Here is a 22,943-nt window from a genome sequence, read left to right on the forward strand (position 1 = left end):
CCCCATTCCAATACCTTCCCCAAAGTCCCCGCCCCAACTCCGCCCCCTTCCTGCCCCTATTGGACCCCTTCCCCAAATCCCCGCCCCGGCCCCGCCTCTTCCCGAGCGTACTGCGTTCCCCCTCCTCTCCCTCCCTCCCAGCGCTTGCTGCAGCAAAACAGCTGTTTTGCGGCGGGAAGCACTGGGAGCTAGAGGGAGAAGTGGAGCCTCAGCGTGCTCAGGGGAGGAGACAGAGGTGAGCTGGGGTGGGGAGTTGCCCGTGGGTGCAGAGCACCCACCAATTTTTCCCCGTGGGTGCTCCAGCCCCGGAGCACCCACGGAGTTGGCACCTATGCAAGACACCACCAGCCTTAACTTTGTGTTAAAGAGTTTTTGGCACTGAATATTAGTACTGACACAGACCAATGTTATAGACAAGAGAAGGGGAAAGCATAAAGTTTTAGTAATTCTAAAACATTCAGGGGAAACTTAGAGACTCTTCGTGTGACATGCTGGAGTGTGTGCAGTGGCTCTGAAGCTTGACCCATAGCACACAGCCTATGTAGGCACTGAGTGGTACAGAGGGCTTTGCATTAGGCCTGCACAGCATAGGTGAATTTCAGCCATCACGTGTATAATCCTTTACCAGTAGGATTTCCAAGGATGCCTAAGTGATGTCGGGGTCATTGGGACTTCTGCCCCTTAGTTACTTCAGTAATTTTGCAAATCTCACCGTGAATGTATATCCCTGGAAAGAGAAGCTCCTCAACTAATCATTGATCCATTTTTGTTTCTTTTTTAGAGAAACAAGCAGTGGAACTTCGTAAGTGTCATTCTCCCTCTACCTACATGTAAAACCTTTTGTACAAAGGTGTATCCTTATAAAGGTGCTTTGTTCATGTAGGGGGTTTGTTTTGTTTTGTCATGTTTATAATATAACTTTAAAAAATAATAGAGGTCTTGGGCTAAGTATGAGAATTCTAACACCAAAAGGTAATTTGAAATAACATTCTGAGGAATAAAAAAATACAGGGACTTTGAATGGAAATGATGGCTCAGCCTTAACTTTAATTCTGAAAATGTAATGAAATAAAATGGAGTAACAGGATGAATATCATCTTTTGGTAAAGACATGAAGATTTGTGAAGGATATAGTTATATGATTATTAATTAAAAAAAATAGAAAATGCCCTATTGTTAACATAAGAAACCTTCTTTCCCCCTATTCTTGTACATTTTTTAGAATAACCCCCATTCCCATTGAAGTCAATGGAAGACATGTCATTGATTTCAATAGTAGGAGCAGGCCTTAAATATAGGGTTTTTTTTACATGTTTGGTGTTTGCAGTATAAATGTAGTGTGTTTGCTGATAAAGTCTGATTATAACTTTGCAGGAATAATTCTCCAGGCAATGGCAATTTTTATAATATAAAGCAATCAGACAGTAATGCTCATGTTGTGTAGTTCTGTGCAGTTCTGATTTTTTCTTTTATTGTACATTTCTAGTAGAATTTGTAACTCCCGATTTCCTGTGTGTGTCAATTTGTATAATGTTGAATCCTGTACATAGATCATGTGTTCAGATCACTTCTCATCTTTGCTTATGTGGTTGATTTTTAGGGTGGAGAAGATTTGTGGTACCTATAGAAGAAGGTAATTGACAAAATATGAACTTTAATGTTCAGATCTCACCTCCTATGTGAAAATGTGGCCCCTTTTCCTTCACTGTAGGAGTGTTTTGGAGCCTGATAGTTCAGGGTAATCCTCACCAGCATCCTGCATTTTAAAGGATATAATAAGGTTGTAACTCTTCTGCCAGATGGTGTTGGCAGCATCAAGAGTTAGGTTCAATATTTAGGGGTTCCTCTTAAAAATACAACATAGAACCGGGTTGAGCCTCTACCCAGTAAACTGGAAAAACTAAACACCACCCCTTGAGGCCTTCTAGAGGTAGTACTTCCCACTCTCAAGCCCTCAGTCTGTGTCTTAGAGCCCAGGCTCCAGCCCAAGCCCGGAAGTCTACACAGCAATGAAACCGCCCTGAAGCCTGTAGTGTGGGGCCCAAAACTGGACACAGTACTCCAGATGAGGCCTCACCAATGAACGAGGGGAATGATCACGTCCCTCGATCTGCTGGCAATGCTCCTACTTATACAGCCCAAAATGCCGTTAGCCTTCTTGGCAACAAGGGCACACAGTTGACTCATATCCAGCTTCTCGTCCTCTGTAACCCCTAGGTCCTTCTCTGCAGAACTGCTGCCTAGCCACTTGGTCCCTAGTGTGTAGCAGTGCATGGGATTCTTCCATCCTAAGTGCAGTACTCTGCACTTGTCCTTGTTGAACCCCATCAGATTTATTTTGGCCCAATCCTCTAATTTGTCTAGGTCCCTCTGTATCCGATCCCTACCCTCCAGTGTATCTACCACTCCTCCCAGTTTAGTGTCATCTGCAAACTTGCTGAGGGTGCAATCCATCCCATCCTCCAGATCATTAATGAAGATATTGAACAAAATCAGCCCCAGGACTGACCCTTGGGGCACTCCGCTTGATACTGGCTGCCAACTAGACATGGAGCCATTGAACCCGACAATCTAGCCAGTTTTCTATCCACCTTATAGTCCATTCATCCAGCCCATACTTCTTTAACTTGCTGACAAGAATACTGTGGGCAACCGTATCAAAAGCTTTGTTAAAGTCAAGGAATAACACTGCTTTCCCCTCATCCACAGAGCCAGTTATCTCATCATAGAAGGCAATTAGGTTAGTCAGGCATGACTTGCCCTTGGTGAATCCATGCTGACTGTTCCTGATCACTTTCCTCTCCTCTAAGTGCTTCAAGATTGATTCCTTGAGGACCTGCTCCATGATTTTTCCAGGGACTGAGGTGAGGCTGACTGGCCTGTAGTTCCTCAGATCCTCCTTTTTCCCTTTTTTAAAGATGAGCACTATATTAGCCTTTTTCCAGTCATCCGGGACCTCCCCCAATCACTATGAGTTTTCAAAGATAATGGCCAATGGCTCTGCAATCACATCCGCCAACTCCTTTAGCACCCTTGGATGCAATGCATCTGGCCCCATGGACTTGTGCTTGTCCAGCTTTTCTAAATGGTCCTGAACCACTTCTTTCTCCACAGAGGGCTGGTCACCTCCTCCCTGTACTGTGCTGCCCAGTGCAGTAGTCTGGGAGCTGACTTTGTTCATGAACACAGAGGCAAAAAAAGCATTGAGTACATTAGCTTTTTCCACATCCTCTGTCACTAGGTTGCCTCGCCCATTCAGTAAGGAGCCCACACTTTCCTTGACCTTCTTGTTGCTAACATACCTGTAGAAACCCTTCTTGTTACTCTTAACATCCCTTGCTAGCTGCAACTCCAAGTGTGATTTGGCCTTCCTGATTTCACACTTGCATGCCTGAGTAATATTTTTATACTCCGCCCTGGTCATTTGTCCAAGCTTCCACTTCTTGTAAGCTTCTTTTTTGTGTTTAAGATCAGCAAGGATTTCATTGTTAAGCCAAGCTGGTCACCTGCCATATTTACTATTCTTTCTACACATCGGGATGGTTTGTTCCTGCAACCTCAATAAGGATTCTTTAACATACAGCCAGCTCTCCTGGACTCCTTTCCCCCTCATGTTATTCTCCCAGGGGTTCCTGCCCATCAGATCCCTGAGGGAGTCAAAGTCTGCTTTTCTGAAGTCCAGGGTCTGTATTTTGCTGCTCTCCTTTCTTCCTTGTGTCAGGATCCTGAACTCGACCATCTCATGGTCACTGCCTCCCAGGTTCCCATCCACTTTTGCTTCCCCTACTAATTCTTCCCTGTTTGTGAGCAGTAGGTCAAGAAGAGCTCTGCTCCTAGTTGGTTCCTCCAGCACTTGCACCATGAAATTGTCACCTACACTTTCCAAAAACTTCCTGGATTGTCTGTGCACTGCTATATTGCTCTCCCAGCAGATATTGGGGTGATTGAAGTCCCCCATGAGAACCAGGGCCTGTGATCTAGTAACTTCTGTTAGTTGCCTGAAGAAAGCCTCGTCCACCTCATCCCCCTGGTCTGCTGGTCTATAGCAGACTCCCACCATGACATCACCCTTGTTGTTCACACTTCTAAACTTAATCCAGAACTCTCAGGTTTTTCTGTAGTTTCATACTGGAGCTCTGAGCAGTCATACTCCTCTCTTACATACACTGCAACTCCCCCACCTTTTCTGCCCTGCCTGTCCTTCCTGAACAGTTTATATCCATCCATGTGAGTTATCCCACCAAGTCTCTGTTATTCCAATCACATCATAATTCCTTAATTGTGCCAGGACTTCCAGATCTCTCTGCTTGTTTCCCAGGCTTCTAGTTTAAAGCCCTCCTCACTAGGTTAGCCAGCCTGCTTGCGAAGATGCCCTTCCCTCTCTTCGTTCGGTGGAGCCTGTCTCTGCCTAGCACTCCTTCTTCTTGGAACACCATCCCATAGTCAAAGAATCCAAAGCCTTCTCTCTGACACCACCTGCATAGCCATTTGTTGACTTCCACGATTCGACGGTCTCTACCTGGGCCTTTTCCTTCCACAGGGAGGATGGACGAGAACACCACTTGCACCTCAAACTCCTTTATCCTTCTACCCAGAGCCACGTATTCTGCAGTGATCCTCTCAAGGTCATTCTTAGCAGTATCATTGGTGCCCACGTGAAGAAGCAGGAAGGGGTAGCGATCTGAGGGCTTGATGAGTCTCAGCAGTCTCTCTGTCACATTGTGAATCCTATCTCCTGGCATGCAGCACACTTCTTGGTTTTCCCAGTCAGGACAGCAGATAGATGACTCAGTCCCCCTGAGGAGGGAGTCCCCAACCACCACCACCTGCCTCCTTCTCTTGGGAGTGGCAGTCGTGGAACCCCCATCCCTAGGACACCTCATTCCTTCCAATCGGTGGAGTCTCCTTCTGCTCCCTTCCCTTGGATGTATCATCTAGTCCACTCTCCGCATTAGTGCCTGTGGAGACAGCATGAAAACGGTTGCTCACCTGTATCTGCATTGCTGGTACATGGATGCTCCTCTTTCTTCTTCTGGAGGTCACATGCTGCCAATTTTCTTCACCGTCCTTCTGTCCCCTCTACGCAGCCTGCTCTGATTCCTCAGAATGTTATGCCCATAGAAGCATATCCTGACGTCTGTCCAGAAAATCTTCATTTTCTCTTATGCAATGCAGGGTTGATACTTGTTTCTCCAGACCCTGAACCTTCTCTTCCAATATGGAGACCAGCTTGCACTTTGTACAGACAAAGTCGCTTCAGTCCTGTGGAAGAAAAACAAACATGGCACATCCTGTGCAGGTCACAACAGCTGAGCGCTCACCATCCATATTACCTTCCTTCTAGGAGCTTCCTCAGCTGTTTCAGTAACTACTCAGAGAAGCCTGCAAGATGAAAGCCTCAGTGGGCTCTCCCCAGGCGAACTCCCAGTCAAATTCCCTCTGTTAGCCTCTCCGCTGTTCGCCACTCAGCTGATTCGCAACTGGCTGCCTTTTCATAACAGTCGGCCCCACCTGGAACAAAGCACTCCCAATTGTTCCTCTGTACCCCCGTAGGGGGGCATACCCCACTTTTTTGGCAGAACTGGGCATTTGTCCCATTTGCTCTTGGCAACTGACAAATGCCCAGTTTTGCCAAAAAAATCAGGATGCCCGGAACAGGGCTTAAAAAGGGGACTGTCCCAGTCAAAAAAGGACAAATGGTCATCTTACCTAAGAGGCAATAATTCCCCACTCACAAGCACTGAGTCTGTGTGTAACAAAAGAAAACTTATTAAATGGGAAAGGGAACCCAGCATTAATTTGTGAAAACACCACAAGCACGATTCAAAAGCATGTGACCATAAGCAAACACCCACCCTACAGTATGTTCAGTAGTGTCCTTTGCCTCTATTTTCCACCTTGGGGTGCGAAAGTCTGACAAACAAATGTCTCTGTAACATGCCACTCCCCTTTCCATGCACTGCAGCCCACTCACCATTGGTTATCTTTGGTCAGCAAAGACCCAGAATTCAGAGGTGCATTCATGTGGGTTCACCTCCCAGCCCTGAAAGGGGAGGAGGAGGGCATTGAGCAATGTCTCCACTGTCGCTGCATGCCTCTGCAACTGGCTCATTGCTGCTGCTGTACAGTAACTCCTCACTTAAAGTTGTCATTGTTACGTTGCTGATCAATTATGGAACATGCTCATTTAAAGTTGCACAATGCTCCCTTATAACATTGTTTGGCAGCTGCCTGCCTTGTCCAGTGCTTGCAGAAAGAGCAGCCAGTTGGAGCTAGCTGGTGGGTCCTTGGAACCAGGGTGGATCGGCAACCCCCCTATCAGCTCCCTGCTCCCCTAAGTTGGCTATCAATTGCCAGCAGTTCAGATGTCCCTACCCCCACTACCCTGTGCTGCTCCTGCCCTCTGCCTTGGAACTGCTCCTGGGAGCCTCCTCCTTGCTGTGCAGGGGAGGGGGGGGGAAGAGGGGTGCTAATGTCAGGGTGTCCCCCTCCCCATCGCTCCTTTACCCCATTGGGCCATCTCCACAGAGCAGGGGACACATACAACAGGGCTCAGGCCTGAGGGAGCTTGCTGGCAGCAGCTGCTGTCTCAACTTGCTGATCTACTTAAAAAGGCAGTGTACTTAGAGTGGGGTCAGCGTACTTAAAGGGGCAATGGGCATCTCTCTCTCTCTCTCTCTCTCTCTCTCTCACACACACACACACACACACACACACACACACACACGGTGTGTGTCTCTGTCTGCCATGCTGTTTCCCCTCCCTCCATTCATGCTGCCTTGTAGAGTGTGAGGCTACATTAACAACGTGTTAACCCTTGAGGGCTCAGCCGAGTGCTAGTTCATCGTTTAGCAGTAAGGCATTCCCTGGGAAATATCCCACCCTCTTCCACCCTTTGACTTCACCACTTCAACCCAGCTTCACAATCATCATTGTTGTGTACAGTATTAAATTGTTTAAAACTTATACTTTTCCCTGGAACCTAACCTCCCCCCTCCCCCCATTTACATTCATTCTTATGGGGAAATTGGATTCGCTTAATATCATTTTGCTTAAAGTAGCATTTTTCAGGAACATAACCACAGCCTTAAGCGAGGAGTTACTGTACTCTGCCTTTGTTCACTGTGCTTTCTCTGCTCCTGCTTGGTGCTCACTGCCACTTTTGCGATGCCATGATCTGAGGTTCCATCACTTAACCCAGCTCCTAGTGATTTCACTGTGTAGCAGGAAATCTCACTGCTAGTGCAGCCTCTGTGTTGTCTTTTACTGCAATACTGTCTCCACCCCAGGTCTAAGGGTTAGCTCCTAGGGCAGCTTATTAGTGCTTCATCTTTGATAATCCCTGAATAGAAATAATGAACTAGATTCAGCTGAGAGCCAACTTTTGTTTTGCACACTGGTAGGGGAAAGATTAACTGGTGTGTAGGACTCTTTATGCTATGCAATGCAGTCCAGTCCAGACCTCCTCTCCACTCCTGTTTCTCCTGTCCCTGGGTTTTGACCTCTGCTTAGCAAGGGAGGTTCAATTTAGGGTGACCTCCCTGTCAATCAGGGCATGCTAAGTACAGCTCTGCTGCCCTTTCCTCACTCGATGAGGATAACAACATTTCATTACTCCTGCATTCAATAACTAAAGTGAATGGTAACCCAAATGGAGACAAAATCATCCCTTTGCTAAAGCAGCTCCATGGCCTGAGCTGGTCCTGAAGTCTTCCCCCACCGACCCCCAATTTGTGTTTGGATGTCAGGGGAGGGTTTGTTCAGACCCTGCTCACATGGTGAAGCATATTTTGTGGCTGTGTCCCACTAAAATGCAATAAATCCAGACGTTCTTGCATCGGCTAATTCTGTTTCTCCTCTGCCTGTGCACTGCACCTCCTCCAGTGCTTCCTGAGAGCAGCTCCCATCCCATCTGCAGAGTGAAGTGTAGAGTGCACCGCCCTTGACACTATACAAATACTAAGGCCTTCTCTGCCTCTGTTCCTATTGCTGGTACCTCTTCCTGAATCATCTTCAACTCTCACTGCCTGGGAAAGTGACTTTGGGGAATGTGCCCTGGCCTGTGGAGAAGGGGCAGACTGAGCGATGTCTAGTACCAAGATACCACAGTGAGGGGAGCAGGACAACCTCAGAGATTAGAGAGAGGAAAAATAGAGCATTGGGGCATAATACAGAAATAGCACTGAGGTCTCTGTCCCTAGAGGTGAAAGGGCACATGATGGGTGAGTGAGCATGGGAATAGGAAAGGATGAGCAGGTGAGTGGGGAGTAGCAAGGGGAATGGAACTGCTTGTCTGCAGTTAAAGCAGCAGGTGTATCTTTAAAAGGCAGCTCCCTTCCTTAATGCAGCTAGCCAAGGGAGCAGCCCCCAGACACAGGGCTGCAGGCTCAAGCTGTAACCCAGCAGCCCTAGATTCTGCTCTCTGTTTCATTGGTGTCTGGCTTCACAGATGACTTCCTCCCTCCCTCCCCCCCCAAATCTGAGTAGTATGGTGCCCTTTGGGGAATGAGGATGGGGAGACACTGGGGGAGGGAAGCAAAACTCAAGAGAAAAAAGAAATAGGAACAAAAAGTGAATTAAAAGGGGAATAAACAGAACAGGGGTGGGGCGAATGGATAGGAAAAGTGGTAGGAAGGTGAAGCTGTACCCAGCTGTGATGCAAGAAGAGGGAGAGAGATGGGTGGGAGAAAGAGACGTAAGAAAAAAAGATAAAGTTGATGAAGCAAAGCCTTAGATTCTGTTCCCAAGCTGGTTGAAGCAGCAGAGGGGAAGGCCGTACACAGCCTTGTGTGTGTCCCCTTCCTCCTCCTCCCTCCGACTCCCATTGCCCTACTGATGTAACCTTCACCTTGATCTCCTTTCCATTACATCCAATATGGTTCCCTGTCACTGGTCTCTATCCTTCTCCCCTCCAGGATAACTCCCTTGGTCTGCCTCTTTCCCATGGTACTCTTGGCCTTGCCTTGCTCTCCTTGACAGCTGTTGGTATTGGACTCTGCTTGTTCTCTGGTGGAGTGGGGGTACAAGAGGGGAGCTTGTCTTTCCCCTAGTGACTGATGATGTGTTTCCTACATGGACTCTGGAGGAATCAGTGATGCTGCTCCTTCCCCTGGCCCTTACAAAGGACCCAAGAGTTCATTTAATGATCCCTGCTCTGATTGGAGAAAAGATCAATCTGACCCAAAAGCACCAGAGCACTGAGCACAGACAGGAGCAGTCCTGGATCCATTACAGACAGCAGGGGAGCTCCTGTGATCAGTGCTCTGATCATGTTCCCTTTCTCCTCTCTCCACCCACCATAATCTCAGCTTTTCTCTCAAGTCAACATTTTAACCTCCCTAAATTCACCACTACCTTCGTCTGTCTTCCAGCAGCCACTGAATCACCACATTCTTCTTCGAGTGATTGTTCATGTCCATTCCAAGCAGGTGTGTGCGCGCCGCGTGCAAGCCAGCTGGAAGATTTTACCATAGCAGCCTCCGTAGGGTCGGCTCCGGCGCCCCCTGGAGTGGCGACTTCATGGCGCTGTATATAGGGGCCAGCCGACCCCCCACTGCCTCAGTTCCTTCTTACCACCGGTGACGGCTAGCTGGAACTTCTCTTGCTCTCTAGCAATCGTGGCAGTGTTCTATAGTTCTTGTACATAGTTATTAGTTAGTGGTTAGTGTTAGTGTTAGATAGTTAGGTATCAGTTGGGGGGGGTTCCCGAACTTTTCGTCGCCCCGCTGGGGCATGCCCGGCTCCCCAGGGTTCAAACTCTGTCGGGACTGCGGGAAGTTTTTGCCGAAAAGTGATCTGCACTGTTCGTGCTTACGGTGCCTCGGCGAGGCCCATCAAAGGGACAGGTGCCCTATCTGCAGGGCTTTTCGCCCTAGGACTCTCGAGGATAGAGACCAGAGACTTAAAGTCCTCCTAATGGAGGCAGCTCTGCGGCCACAATTGGATCCCGGGCCTTCAGAGCCGGCACCCAGCACTTCATCCTCGCTGCGCAGTACCCCGGCACCGGAGATATGTCAGGAGGCCAAGGGCCCAAAACCCCAGCACCGGAGAGAGTCGGCGCATAAGAAATCATCTTCGACAAGACGCCACTCCCCGTTGCCGGTGCCTGCTAAAAAGAACAGGCCGTGGACCGAACGGTCTCCACACCGGGACTCCAATGGTCGGGCGCAGTCCACAACTGTTACGGGACAACCCGCGCTGCAGACCCATCCCGCCATTCCGTTGACTCCCGCCCCGGAGATGACAGGGTCGAGTCCGGAACGGCATAGGTCCCTGGACATGATGGAGGAGGTCCGCCTCCCATCAACACCTGAGGCATTCGAGGCTGCCTCAGACCTCTTGAACCTTCCGGTGCCGGTGTCGCCGCACCAGTGCAGACAACCTCCGGCTGCCGCCGGGCCCCAGTATCACTCTAAGGGTAAACTGGCGATGCACTCACCTCACTCCCCACACGGCGCCAAGGTAGCGGCACCGGCGCGGGCACCCCCGCTGGCGACTGTGGGTACCGCTCCTCCGATGTCCTCTTATTCGGAGACTTCTGACTCGGAGGCGGACTCTTACTGTTCTAACAGATCGAGGAGCAGATCGTCCTCGCGTAGGAGTGCCCAACCGTACCCGCGACAGTGGCATCAGCAGCAGGACTGGCAACCGCCACAGTGGCTGTTCTGGACGTCATGGGCCTACCATCAGTCGGTGGGTCAGGCGTACGGGCCCCGCTCACGAACCGCTTCCATCTCCTCAGCGTCTGCTGCACCGCCGTTGATGCCACCGCCACCGGCACCACCGTCTGATACGAGTGTGCCACAAGGCATTACCGCACCCCCAGGTCAAACAACGGCACCGACGGGGGCTTTGCTCCTTCAGCGCAGGCACCGCCCAGCACTCCTCGGTGCTCGGTGGCGACCCCGGTACCGGCCGTGGTGCCGCATCTTGAGCCCGCACCGGCCACGCAGCCGGAATACCGTGTGTCGCAGGCCCTTACAGAGGGAGACGTTGTAGATTAAGGGCAGCTACATGGGATGTCTTCCTCCTCCTCTCCAGACGAGGCAGTAGCGGGAACTTCTGCTGCTCCAGCTTTAGAGGATAATAGGCTCCTCCAACAGCTCCTTACTTGAGAGTCCCAGAGCCTCTCGATACAGACAGAACAGATCAAGGTGGACACCGATCCCGTCATTGATATCCTGACCCCGCCAGGTCCATCGAGGGTAGCCCTACCCCTCATAAAATCCATTGCGGACACAACCCGTACCTTGTGGCAAACCCCAGCTTCATTGGCCCCTACAGCCAAAAGGACTGAGAGGCGGTATTTTGTCCCTACCAAGGGCTATGAACATCTTTACACGCACCCCCCGCCGGACTCCCTAGTGGTGGATGCGGCCAACCAGAGGGAGCATCAAAGATTTCAGGGATCCACACCTAAAAGTAGAGAGGCTAAGAAGCTGGATCTCTTTGGACACAAGGTCTATTCAACGGGGGGCCTACAGTTGCGTATTGCCAATCAGCAGGCAATAGTGAGCCGGTATGGACACAATACGTGCTCGGCTTTGTCTAGGTTTATGAACCTCCTCCCGCAGGATTCAAGAACCGAGTTCTCGGCCCTTGTCGAGGAGGGCAGATTAATTACTCATGCCTCACTTCAGGCAGCCTTGGACGCAGCCGATTCGCCTCGTCATGAGGCGCGGAGCCTGGCTTCAAGTTTCCGGCCTTCCTCATGAAGTCCAACAGACTATACAGGACTTACCCTTTGAAGGGCCCACGCTTTTCTCAGAAAAGACGGACAAACGGCTCCATAGCCTAAAGGACTCGCGGACCACCCTCCGTTCTTTAGGCTTACACACCCCGGTTACTCAGCGTAGGCAGTTTAGGCCTCCGCAGGCCCCGCATCCATATCAACCTCAAAATCGAGGTGATGCCGGGTGCAGAAGACCGCGGATGGGCAGGAGGAGACAACAACAGCAGCCCTTCAGCTAGTCTTCTACCCAACCAAGGTCTCCGCAGGGGCCTAGGCCACCGTTTTGAGGGTTCGGTCGAGGACGGCCTACCGGACACATCTCTGGATCCTCCCAACCTCACCTTTTCATCACATCTGTCCCCCTTCTATCGTGCATGGGCCCGGATCATGTCAGATACTTGGGTGCTTCGCACGGTAGAGGAGGGATATTCTATCCAGTTTTCCTCCCTCCAGCCCCACCAGCCCCCCTCCCCGTCCCTCTTCAGGGACCCCTCTCATGAGCAACTTCTCCGTCAAGAAGTTCAGTCCCTCCTTACAGCAGGGGCAGTGGAGGAGGTGCCTCGAGATCTTTGGGGCAAGGGCTTCTATTCTCGATATTTCCTAATACCGAAAGTGAAAGGGGGCCTCAGACCTATTCTGGACTTGCGACGCCTCAACAAGTTTGTCAAGAAGCTCAAGTTCCGCATGGTCTCCCTCTCCTCCATCATTCCCTCCCTGGATCCAGGAGACTGGTATGCCACCCTCGACTTACAGGATGCATACTTCCATATCGCAATAATCCCTCGCCACAGGCGTTACCTCAGGTTTCTCGCCGGCAACATTCATCTACAGTTCATGGTTCTACTCTTCGGCCTATCAGCAGCCCCAAGGGTCTTCACAAAGTGCATGGCAGTCGTGGCAGCCTTCCTCCGCAGGCAAGGGATCCAGGTATTCCCTTACCTGGACGATTGGCTCATCAAGGGCAGGACCAAGGCACTTGTGAAGGTTCAGGTGGTCTTCATCAGGCACACCTTCAGCTCCCTCGGCCTCTTAATCAACAAGGCCAAGTCCACTCTTTCTCCAACACAAAGAATCGAGTTCATAGGAGCACTTCTGGACTCGACACAAGCCAGAGTATATCTCCCAGAGGCCAGGTTCCGAACTTTGTCCAACATCATTCTCGGCCTCCAAAGTTACCCTACCACCACAGTAAGAAGCTGCCTCAAATTGCTAGGGCACATGGCAGCACGTACCTATGTCATCAGACACGCCAGGCTCAGACTGCACCCTCTCCAATCTTGGTTGGCAGGAGTTTATCGGCCAGTCAGGGACTCCCTAGACTCAGTGGTGACGTTACCTCGTCCGGTGTTGGACTCCCTCCAATGGTGGCTCGACCCACGGGTGGTCTGCGCGGGGGTCCCTTTCCTCGAACCAGAGCCCTCCCTGACCCTGGTAACGGGCGCGTCGGATCAGGGATGGGGAGCACATCTGGGCCATCTCCGGACTCAAGGTCTTTGGTCAAGGGAGGATCTCTCATTGCACATCAATGTCAGGGAATTACGTGCGGTTCGCCTCGCATGCATGGCATTCAAGTCCCAGCTTGCGGGCAAGTGTGTTTCTGTCCTCACAGACAATACCCCAATGATGTTTTATATCAACAAACAGGGTGGTGCTCGCTCCTTTCCCCTTTGCCAGGAGGCCCAGGCATTATGGGACTTTTGCGTACACAACGTAATTCACCTGATAGCATCCTACCTCCCCGGCACGCACAACGCGCTTGCGGACACTCTCAGTCGCTCGTTCCAGAGTCATGAGTGGTCTATCCGCTGGGATGTAGTTCTCAATTTTCTGACTTTGGGGTCATCCCCATGTGGACCTGTTTGCTCCCAACGAGAACAGGAAGTGTCGTCAATTCTGCTCCCTCATGGGATGCAGTCAGGGCTCCCTATCAGACGCGTTCCTCCTCTCTTGGGCAGACGGGCTTCTCTACGCCTTCGCCCCGATTCCCTTGATTCACAAAGTGATCCTCAAGGTCTGCAGAGATCACGCTCGACTCATCCTCATAGCTCCTGCGTGGCCACGCCAGCATTGGTACACGTCTCTCCTACTCATGTCTACGAGGGTTCCACTCACGTTACCCCTACTACCAGACTTGATCACGCAGGATCGCGGTCGCCTCCTTCACCCGAAACTGGAGTCGCTCCACCTTACAGCTTGGATGCTCCGTGGCTCAACCCACGGGAATTACAATGTTCTCATCAGGTCAGACAGGTCCTGTTGGGCAGCAGGAAGCCCTCGACAAGGTCTGTGTATTTGGCCAAATGGAAGCACTTCTCCCTCTGGGCTACACAACGCGGTCAAGCCCCCTTGCTCGCCCAGGTCCCTCTTATCTTGGACTACTTGCTACATCTAAGACAACTCGATTCGAGTACACATCGCTGCAATCTCCGCATTCCACCCGGGAGAGGGGGGGTACCTCAGTCTTTGCAAACCCACTTGTTGGACATTTCCTTAAAGGTCTTGACAGATTGTTCCCACATATCCGTCAACCTGTCCCTGCTTGGGACCTCAATTTGGTCCTGTTTGTCCTCACGGGGCCTCCATTCGAGCCGCTGGCTACATGCTCGCTGTTATACCTCTCATATAAGGTCGTGTTCTTGGTGGCTATCACATCAGCATGGCGAGTATCGGAACTCAGAGCTCTGACATCCGAGCCTCCATACACCGTCTTCCACAAGGACAAGGTCCAACTCAGACCGCACCCTGCGTTCTTACCTAAGGTGGTTTCCCCGTTTCACATGGGTCAAGACATTTTTCTCCCTGTGTTTTATCCCAAACCACACTCCTCCGCGAAGGAGCACAGGCTGCATTCTCTGGATGTTCACAGGGCTCTAGCGTTCTATATAGAAAGGACGAGACCCTTCAGGAAGTCGACCCAACTTTTCGTCGCTGTGGCTGACAATAAGAAGGGGCTCCCGGTCACGTCACAGAGGATCTCGTCCTGGATCAGAACCTGCATCCAGGAGTGCTACAGTCGGGCCAATGTGCCAGCCCCTGCTATCACGGCCCACTCCACAAGAGTGCAGGCCTCTTCAGCTGCGTTCCTGGCCCACATCCCAACACAGGAGATTTGTAGAGCGGCCACCTGGTCCTCAATACATACCTTTACGGCTCACTACGCCATTATGCACCAGGCTAGGCAGGATGCTGCATTTGGCCGCGCAGTCCTCCAGACTGCAGTGACCTCCGACCCCACCACCTAGACTTGGACTTGTGAGTCACCTGCTTGGAATGGACATAAACAATCACTCGAAGAAGAAAAAACGGTTACTCACCTTCTCGTAACTATTGTTCTTCGAGATGTGTTGTTCATGTCCATTCCAATACCCACCCTCCTTCCCCGCTGTCGGAGTATCGGCAAGAAGGAACTGAGTCAGTGGGGGGTCGGCTGGCCCCTATATACAGCGCCATGAAGGCGCCACTCCAGGGGGCGCCAGAGCCGACCCTACGGACGCTGCTATGGTAAAATCTTCCAGCTGACGTGCATGCGGCGCGCACACACCTGCTTGGAATGGACATGAACAACACATCTCGAAGAACAACAGTTACGAGAAGGTGAGTAACCGTTTTATCTCATAGCTAGTATAGACAGACACACACCATTTTTTCCCCTCACCACTCCTGTTAAATCCCCAAATATAGGGAAATACATTGTTCACCATCTTTTCTGCACAGACAAGCTGTGGACCATTATTTACACATTTCTGCTGGGTTCTCTGGATTATGGAAACTGTGCCTGCTGCTAAACAATCCAGTCTGGGGCACATGAAACCTAGGTACCCAGAATCCCATTGTTATCTGGAAAGGAGCAGATCCAAAGTATGTTACGTTTTAGAAGACGTGTCAAAGGGGAGGAACCATAACAAAATCCTGCACAGAGGCAGCTGGGATGCAGTGAGATTTAAGATGGGGAGGGGTCTCTGCAGCGGGAGGAGAATAGATTGAGTGAGCCCTGAGCACAGAGAGAGTTTTCATAATACTCTGCTGGGCTCCCCTATGATACCAGCGTCTCTACTTCCTTCCTTAGGGAGAGGTGGGGGCAGGAGGAGAAAGATTCTGAGTCTGAGGCCTGGCCCAGCCGATCATTTCTCTCTGTCACTGACCCCTCCCTGCCAGGGGAGTGACTCTCCCCTGCAATTTGCTGAGATCTCAGAGCTGCTTCCCATTCAGAGCAGAGTAAATCCTGGAGGAAGGAGATTCCCTGGTTCACTTTCCAGCTGGGGTAGATTCTATCACTAGGGTGACCAGACATCCCGATTTTAACACATTTGTCCCGCGTCCCGACCGCACATCAGTCGGGATGCCCTTTGTCCCAATATCGGGGACTGCTCACCGCCAAAGTCCCAGGGCTGGCATGGTGGTGCTTTCTGGGGCAGCTCCCGGTGGCGCGCCCACCCGCCGACAGGAGCCTGCAGTGCTGGTGGCCCCTAGGCACAGAGGCAGAGGGGGTCTCTGCATGCTGCACTGGCTCCCTCCTGCCCAATCAGAGCTGCAGGGGCGGGGCTTGCAGGTGCTGGCAGCGGGCAGAGTGTCCTCCCAACCTGACCTGACCCTAGGAGCCAGAGGGACCTGCCGGATGCTTCCCGGGAGTCGCCCCAGGTAAGCACCGCTGGGGATGCCCCACCTCACCTCCCCAGCAGGTCCCTCTGGCTCTTAGGGTCGGGGCCCCGTGCGCGGCGCAGAGAGACAGAGAGCGCCGCCCCGGGCTCCCGCCATCCCGGGAAGCGCAGCGAGCCGGCGCGGCTGTGAACTGGGGGAGAAGCCCACCCCGAAGCGGCGGCACAGTGCCACTGGTGGAGCCGCTGCCACCTGGCTCCAGGCAGCTGGAAGGGGCCCCAGCACTGCCCCTCCCCACAGACCACATAGCTCCGCTCCCCAGTCACTGTACGGACAGCTCTTTGCGGTGCGTGGACTCAGTTCGGTACTGGGCGCTGTGCACGCCAGCGGGGTAAATAACTCCCCGGCCGCCGCCACGCCGCCCCCACGTGGCCACCCCGTCCGGGCTGCTGCCTGCCAGCAGCCATGATCCAACGAGGGCATTTGGCTGGGTGGAGAGGGCACTAAGTGGTCCATGGCAGAGAGCAGGGGCACGTGGTGTCTCGATGTGGGGCAGTTTCCCATGTGTCCCCCCAACTATCTCCCGCAGTGGGGGTGGTTATAAAGCCAAGCGGGAGAGTCAGGGCCACTTTGGGTGAGTCTGCCCCTCAGTTTAAGTGCAGGGTTAGTGGGACTTGAGTCAGCTGAGCTGTGTTAGGGAGCCCTGGGCTTAGGGTGACCAAAGGTCCCAGTATTAAAGGCTTTGTCTTATATAGGCAATTATTCCCCTCCCCCACCCCCGGCCCCAGAAAAAAAAAAGTCCCGATTTTTTACACTTGCTATCTGGTCACCCTATCTGTCACTGACATGATGAAAACCTTCCCCAGGGCTGAGCTCTGCCATTAATGCTCTGATTTTATTCTCTCCTCATGCAGCAAATGTGATCAAACCCTCTCCCAGGGCTGAGTTCTGTCTCTAACGCTCTGATTCATTCTGTCCCCAGCAAATGTGACTCTGGATCCAGATATGGCTCATCGTGACCTCGTCCTCTCTAAGGATCAGAAAAGTGTGAGATGGGGAGACACACGGCCGGATCTGCCCAACAACTCTGAGAGATTTGACTCTGTGCTCTGTGTGCTGGGGTGTGAGGGATTCAACTCGGGGAGACATTGCTGGGAGGTGGAGGTGGGGGATGGGCAATACTGGGCTGTGGGGGTGGCCAGAGAGTCTGTGAGCAGGAAGGGACGGATTGAGCATAACCCTGAGACGGGGATCTGGGCTGTGCAACTGTGGGGGGATGAGTTCCGGGCCCTCACTTCCCCTATAACCCTCCTGCCCCTGAGCCAAGTCCCCAGCAGGATCTGGGTTTGTCTGGACTGTGATCAGGGGCAGGTGACATTTTTCGATGCTGGTAATGAGACCCTGATCTTCACTTTCCCACCCGCCTCTGTCCCTGGGGAGAGAATCCGACCCTGGGTCTGGCTGGGGTGGAGAGCCCAGCTCAGACTGTGTCCCTGAGACATGTGGGGGAGGGAATATCCAACTGTGGCTAAATAATGAAAGCCTGATGGGAGCAGGGGTTTGGGCCCACAGGGTGTCCCATCTCTCAGGTGGGTTCGCAAACCACAGGACACTGTCATAAAATAAGATTGTTAAAATAAATAATTAAAAGATGTGGAACTACATTTCCAGGGGGGTTCAGAAAAGAGAGGCCAGTTCAGACAATCAGAACAGCGGATAAGACAAATTTTTGAGCTACTATGAGACTCCATGCAGACACGTTACAGCACCGGAAACTGACCAGGAATTCTTTGAAACAGGGAAAACACTTGTAAAAAGTATCAATTTGTTTTATGATGGGGTGTGTGTGTGTGTATGTGTGTGTAAACTGTTTCCCTGAATCAAATCCCCTTTGGCAGCTCAGTCCACCACTTCAGCTAGAGAAGAGCTGTGGTACCTGAACATTGGGCCGCACAGGCCTTTTAACACCACAGACCTGGGGAAGGGGGTGCTGAGATGGACCATCCAGTGAGAAACACAAGTCCTTCTACCACCCACACCCTATTTTGAAACTGTTGCTGATACAACTGTTGCCCATCTGTGCTAACTTTTATCCCCTCCTGCCTCTCCCTATTCAGGGGCTTTCCCTTCTGCGCCTATCTGGCAGTGCAGCTCACCCCATCTGAACCCTAGCTCCTGTCCCCAGTTTTGTCCATTTGCCTCTCTTCTTCCCCTCCTTGAATCTGTTGTACCCTCCTCTGGATGTATTTTGGCCCCTGTAAAAATTCTGCCCATCCAGCCCCTCCGATTTCTCCCCTTGAGCCCAGGCCTGGATTAACCCATAGACTATAGCTTTAGGCCCTAATTTTTAGGCCCTACTGTAGGCCCTCCAGCTGAGTGACGGTAGTGAGGCCATCGGAATTTTTTTTCTCATTAAATATTGCATTGTACAAATTAATTCATCAAGACTGTGAATTCAGTTTATGGTGGTTTTGTCTTTGTGGGCTAAAGTAAGTGTTTATGGGCTCAAGAAATATTGAACTTTGTACACAGTAGGTCGACACTCGACAATAGAAACCATGTCAAAGAAAGGAGGATGGCACATGGAGTTGCCCAAAAACAGTTAACTGCAGCAAAAAAAGGGCACTCCTGCAATCCATTTGGCATTCAGACAAAAGCAACAGACACTGGGGGAACAAATTCAGGTTTTACAAGAGCAGGTAACTACCCCAACTCTCCTCTCAAAGCCAGGATAAAAACTAGGGGCACAGTTTCCAACCGTGCAGTACCCAACTGCTTTGACTCACGGAACCACACTCTGCGCTCATATCTAAAAATATAACCTTCTTTCTCAAATATGTTTACATACCGGTTAAGTTTTTTCCTTTATATGCTTTCTCAGTTTGCTAAACTTGCTGCTGCTGCCTGTACTTTCAAACACCTTGATAGTTAATCTCTCTTGGCTCAGGTCTTGCTACCTTTCCTAGGTTGCTCTTCACGCCCCCACACCTCTTTTTCCCCGCCTCTCCTCACTTCCACTCTTTCTCTGTGTTAAAAGTTAAAAGTTAGAGTTTTTACAGAAACCTCCAAAAGATAAAGCAATTGAAAACAGAACAAAACAAGAAACAAAAAGAAAACAAGGTTAAAAACTTTACTTTAAATAAATCCAGTAAATTAATTATTTTAACCTTCAGGAATGCAACAGTTGGAATTATTCCTAACTTTCTTGAAGATATGGTTGCCAAGCAACAGAAATGCACACTCTGCTTCTAATTCTAATCACTCACTAATATTTGAAACATGGGCTTTTCTTATTTCCATATAGCAGAGTTTTAAAATAATGTTAAATATAAAGTAATGCAAAATCCCTTGTTACCAAATTAATATAATAAATTGGGCAAATATTAATATATTTTTATCAATTTTTGCTAAAAGTTTTAAATAAGGTAATAACTTGTTTATTCAAATGTTTAACCCTTTTAATTTTTTGTTTTTGTTTGCCTTATTTTGTATAGTTATTAATAGAATTCTGGTGCCATTTGTTCTTAATTGTACGTTTGTCCTGTATGTCATGTGCATTGTCCTGTGTTGTATGTTGTGTGTGTCACATGACTATTTTTTATTATTTTTATTTTGTTGCAACAAAAGTCAATTTTATACCCTTTTAAAAATATATGTTGGGGTATAATCATAGTAGCAGTAACACCAATTTTTTTGATGCAAAGTTCAAAAAGGTTTCAGTTACAAATATAGGTACATATATTTCTACCTCAACAAATAATTCAATTGCAAACAAAAAGAATTCTCTTTTATCAATCACATTTTTTTTTAAAATTTGTCATTCAAAGAAAAAATGTAAGGGGAAACCGCAACATTAAGGTAAAGATAATATTAACAAAATGTCAATTTCTTGTTTAGGCTTTTTATAAACTTGTTTGCACTTTTGAATATAGTTATAAGAATGTGATAGCAAAAATGTTTAAAAATAACAATTTATGCATAAAGCTAACCAAACAATTTCAACAGGTTTCCACCTTTGTCTTCCAAACACAACTAAGCATCATAAAAGTATAATACCCTCAAAGTATTTGCATGGACCTGTATTTAAAATTTATTTTGGTTTAATTTTATAGTTGGTTTAATTTTATACGCTTTTCTTTTGCTACATTATGTTAATGGGAAGCAGTGGTTGTTAGAGCTTATGCTTCTAAACAGTTAACAAGAGTGAAACTGGTATCACAAGCAAATTAACTCTAAAAAGCTTGGTAAAAATTATGTTATTGACTCTTTTGCTAACATAGAATGTTTAGCAAAAAAAAAAAGGCAATACACCTTCTCACAGAAGATTGTGAGCATTTATTTTAGCAGCTAAGCATTACATTTAGTATAAAATATTAGTAATGCACCTCAAATGAAAATGAATGTCTATACAACAACTGCAAAAGTATAGCTAGTGTTATAAAAGACTTGGTTTCTATTACATTGTAAACACTAAATTAATCTGTGTATTAAATTTGGGTTACTAAAAACAAGAGAAATGTAAAAACAAACAACCAAAAAACTTAAGCTGTTGAAAGTTGCATCCCACAGACCAAAGACACCAGAAGATATCGTACCACAAAGCCACCAGAAGAAACCCCCAAGCATCAAGAAAAGAAAAATGAAGTGCTGTATAAATAAGAGACTGGTCAAATACACCTCTATCTACCATATATGGACAATTAAGTTAACAATCAGCTAAAAAACACTACTGGACCAGGATAAACTGTCATTTAATTTCAACTTGGTTACTGTGTAGAAACAACTGTATTATTGCTGTACTACTGTATTATTGCTGTACAACATTTATAATGTGCATAACCTTGCTAAACTGTTTAACCAACACACAGGTAAAAATCACCAAATGAATGGCAGCAAACAACATGAAGGCAAGGAAAAAACAAATTGATAAAGAAATTAAGTTACACAGTAACTATAGGGTTACCATTCGTCCGGATTCCCCCGGACAGGTCTGGCTTTTTTGAGTTAAAAATAGCGTCCGGGGGGAATTTGTCAATGTCCGGACTTCCCCCCCCATGCAGAGTGTGCGCGGCTTACAGGACAGCCGGCCAGATCGTGCCACTTGCACAGGGCTCCGGCAGCCTGAGCCCTTCCTCCACTTCCCCCCTCCTCTCCCCTGCAACTTGAGACCAGTCCCCTCCCCCTCCCTGTATTCGCAGATTGCCGGCTGGCCGTTCGCCTCGGCCTCTGGCAGTCTGGAGCTCCAACCCTGCTCCCCTCCCCCGCTGCCGAGCGCGCTGCTCTGCAGCACAGTAAGGGGGCCAGGGGGTCAGAGAAGCGGCAGGGAGGTTCTGGAGGGGGGTAGTCAAGAGACAGGGAGCAGGGGAGAGGGTTGGATGGGTCAGGAGTTTGGGGGGGCTGTCTGGGGTTTGGGGGTGTAAGGTTCTGGGCAGTCAGAGTACAGGTGGGGGGGTCTCAGAAGGGGGCAGTTAGGGGACAAGGCACAGGGAGGCTTAATGGCTCTCTTAATGGCTCTCCATGCGTCTCTGGACCCTCTCAGCTGTCGGGCTTGGACGGAAACATTGCCTGAGGGTAGTGAGAGAATGGGTTATCGGTGAGGTGGGGTGGGCGTGAGCCCGGTCAATAGGGGCAACCCCTACCAAGATCTGAGCCTTTTCTCACACGCCCGTTAGAGCTTGACATTATGCTGTTTGGGACCCCTCTTTGAGGAAAGCCTCTGGATTGCAAGTCCAACCGCTACCTCCTCGTGATGAGAGCCGGTAACTGGCTCGGATAGTCAGGCGGATTGCGGAGGACGAACCCACATCCCACATTCAGTGGGGTGTGGGTTGGGGTTGGGCAGCCCCATATGGTGCCACATGGATGCCCCCCTGGTAAGGGTAGCCTCCCCCAGGTACGGGTTGACTCCCCCTGGTAAGGGTTAGATTCCCCCTGGAAAGGGTAAGTTTCCCCCAGGTACGGGTTAGTTTCCCCCTGGAAAGGGTTAGTTTCCCCCTGAGAAGGATAAATCTTTTAGCTATGGAAAAAAGTAATTTATATTTTTATACCGGATTGGCGCTGGACCGGGTTAATAACGCCCCCGCTGTTGGCTTTGATGCCCCGGCTGACCGTGTTAAATATATTAGGGGTGTGATCAGGGTCGCTGGACCAATGGATAAAATGGTGTGGACTATAATGAAGTCTCATGAGAATGAGAGTGAGAATCAAGTCCTCCCAGTGGAGCATGGAGAGGAGGTAGAGGAGAATGTTTGTGATGATCATGGTGAGGAGATTTTATCTATCTTACCGATGGTTTTTACAAGGGACACTTTTAATGATTTAACTATGGACAGTTTTAATCCAGATTTTAAGTATTTAAGTACATTTGATGATCCATATGTTAGGGAATCGGGATATCTTAATGCTCATTTAGTTAATGGGTCTAGTTTATTAAATAGTTTTAGACCAAGTACTGATTTTAATAGGGATTGTAATAAGGATCTTAACAGTACTGGTAGTAATATAAATATATTAGAAAGTAGTTCGTGGAAGGATGGGGTTTTTTATTTAGAGTATCCCGTTGATAGTTTTAATTGTCCAATATGTCCCCAGATATTACCAACATTTGGTAAATGGG

At 49.4% G+C, this 22,943-nt stretch overlaps 1 protein-coding gene across 1 annotated transcript in view; it reads left to right on the plus strand.

Annotated features, from left to right (window-relative positions):
• Positions 1-21,190, plus strand: part of LOC128848298 (butyrophilin subfamily 1 member A1-like) — a 49,764-nt gene extending 28,574 nt beyond the window's left edge. Inside the window, exons 6-8 of the mRNA XM_054048210.1 lie at positions 782-802; positions 1,601-1,633; positions 17,310-21,190. Coding sequence (XP_053904185.1) covers positions 782-802; positions 1,601-1,633; positions 17,310-17,824 — 569 coding nt within the window. The 3' untranslated portion in view covers positions 17,825-21,190. The remainder of the gene's footprint in view (positions 1-781; positions 803-1,600; positions 1,634-17,309) is intronic.
• Positions 21,191-22,943: the final 1,753 nt, after the last annotated feature.

The sequence above is a fragment of the Malaclemys terrapin genome, chromosome 13 (assembly GCF_027887155.1).
Source record: "Malaclemys terrapin pileata isolate rMalTer1 chromosome 13, rMalTer1.hap1, whole genome shotgun sequence".
Lineage (NCBI taxonomy): Eukaryota > Metazoa > Chordata > Testudines > Emydidae > Malaclemys > Malaclemys terrapin.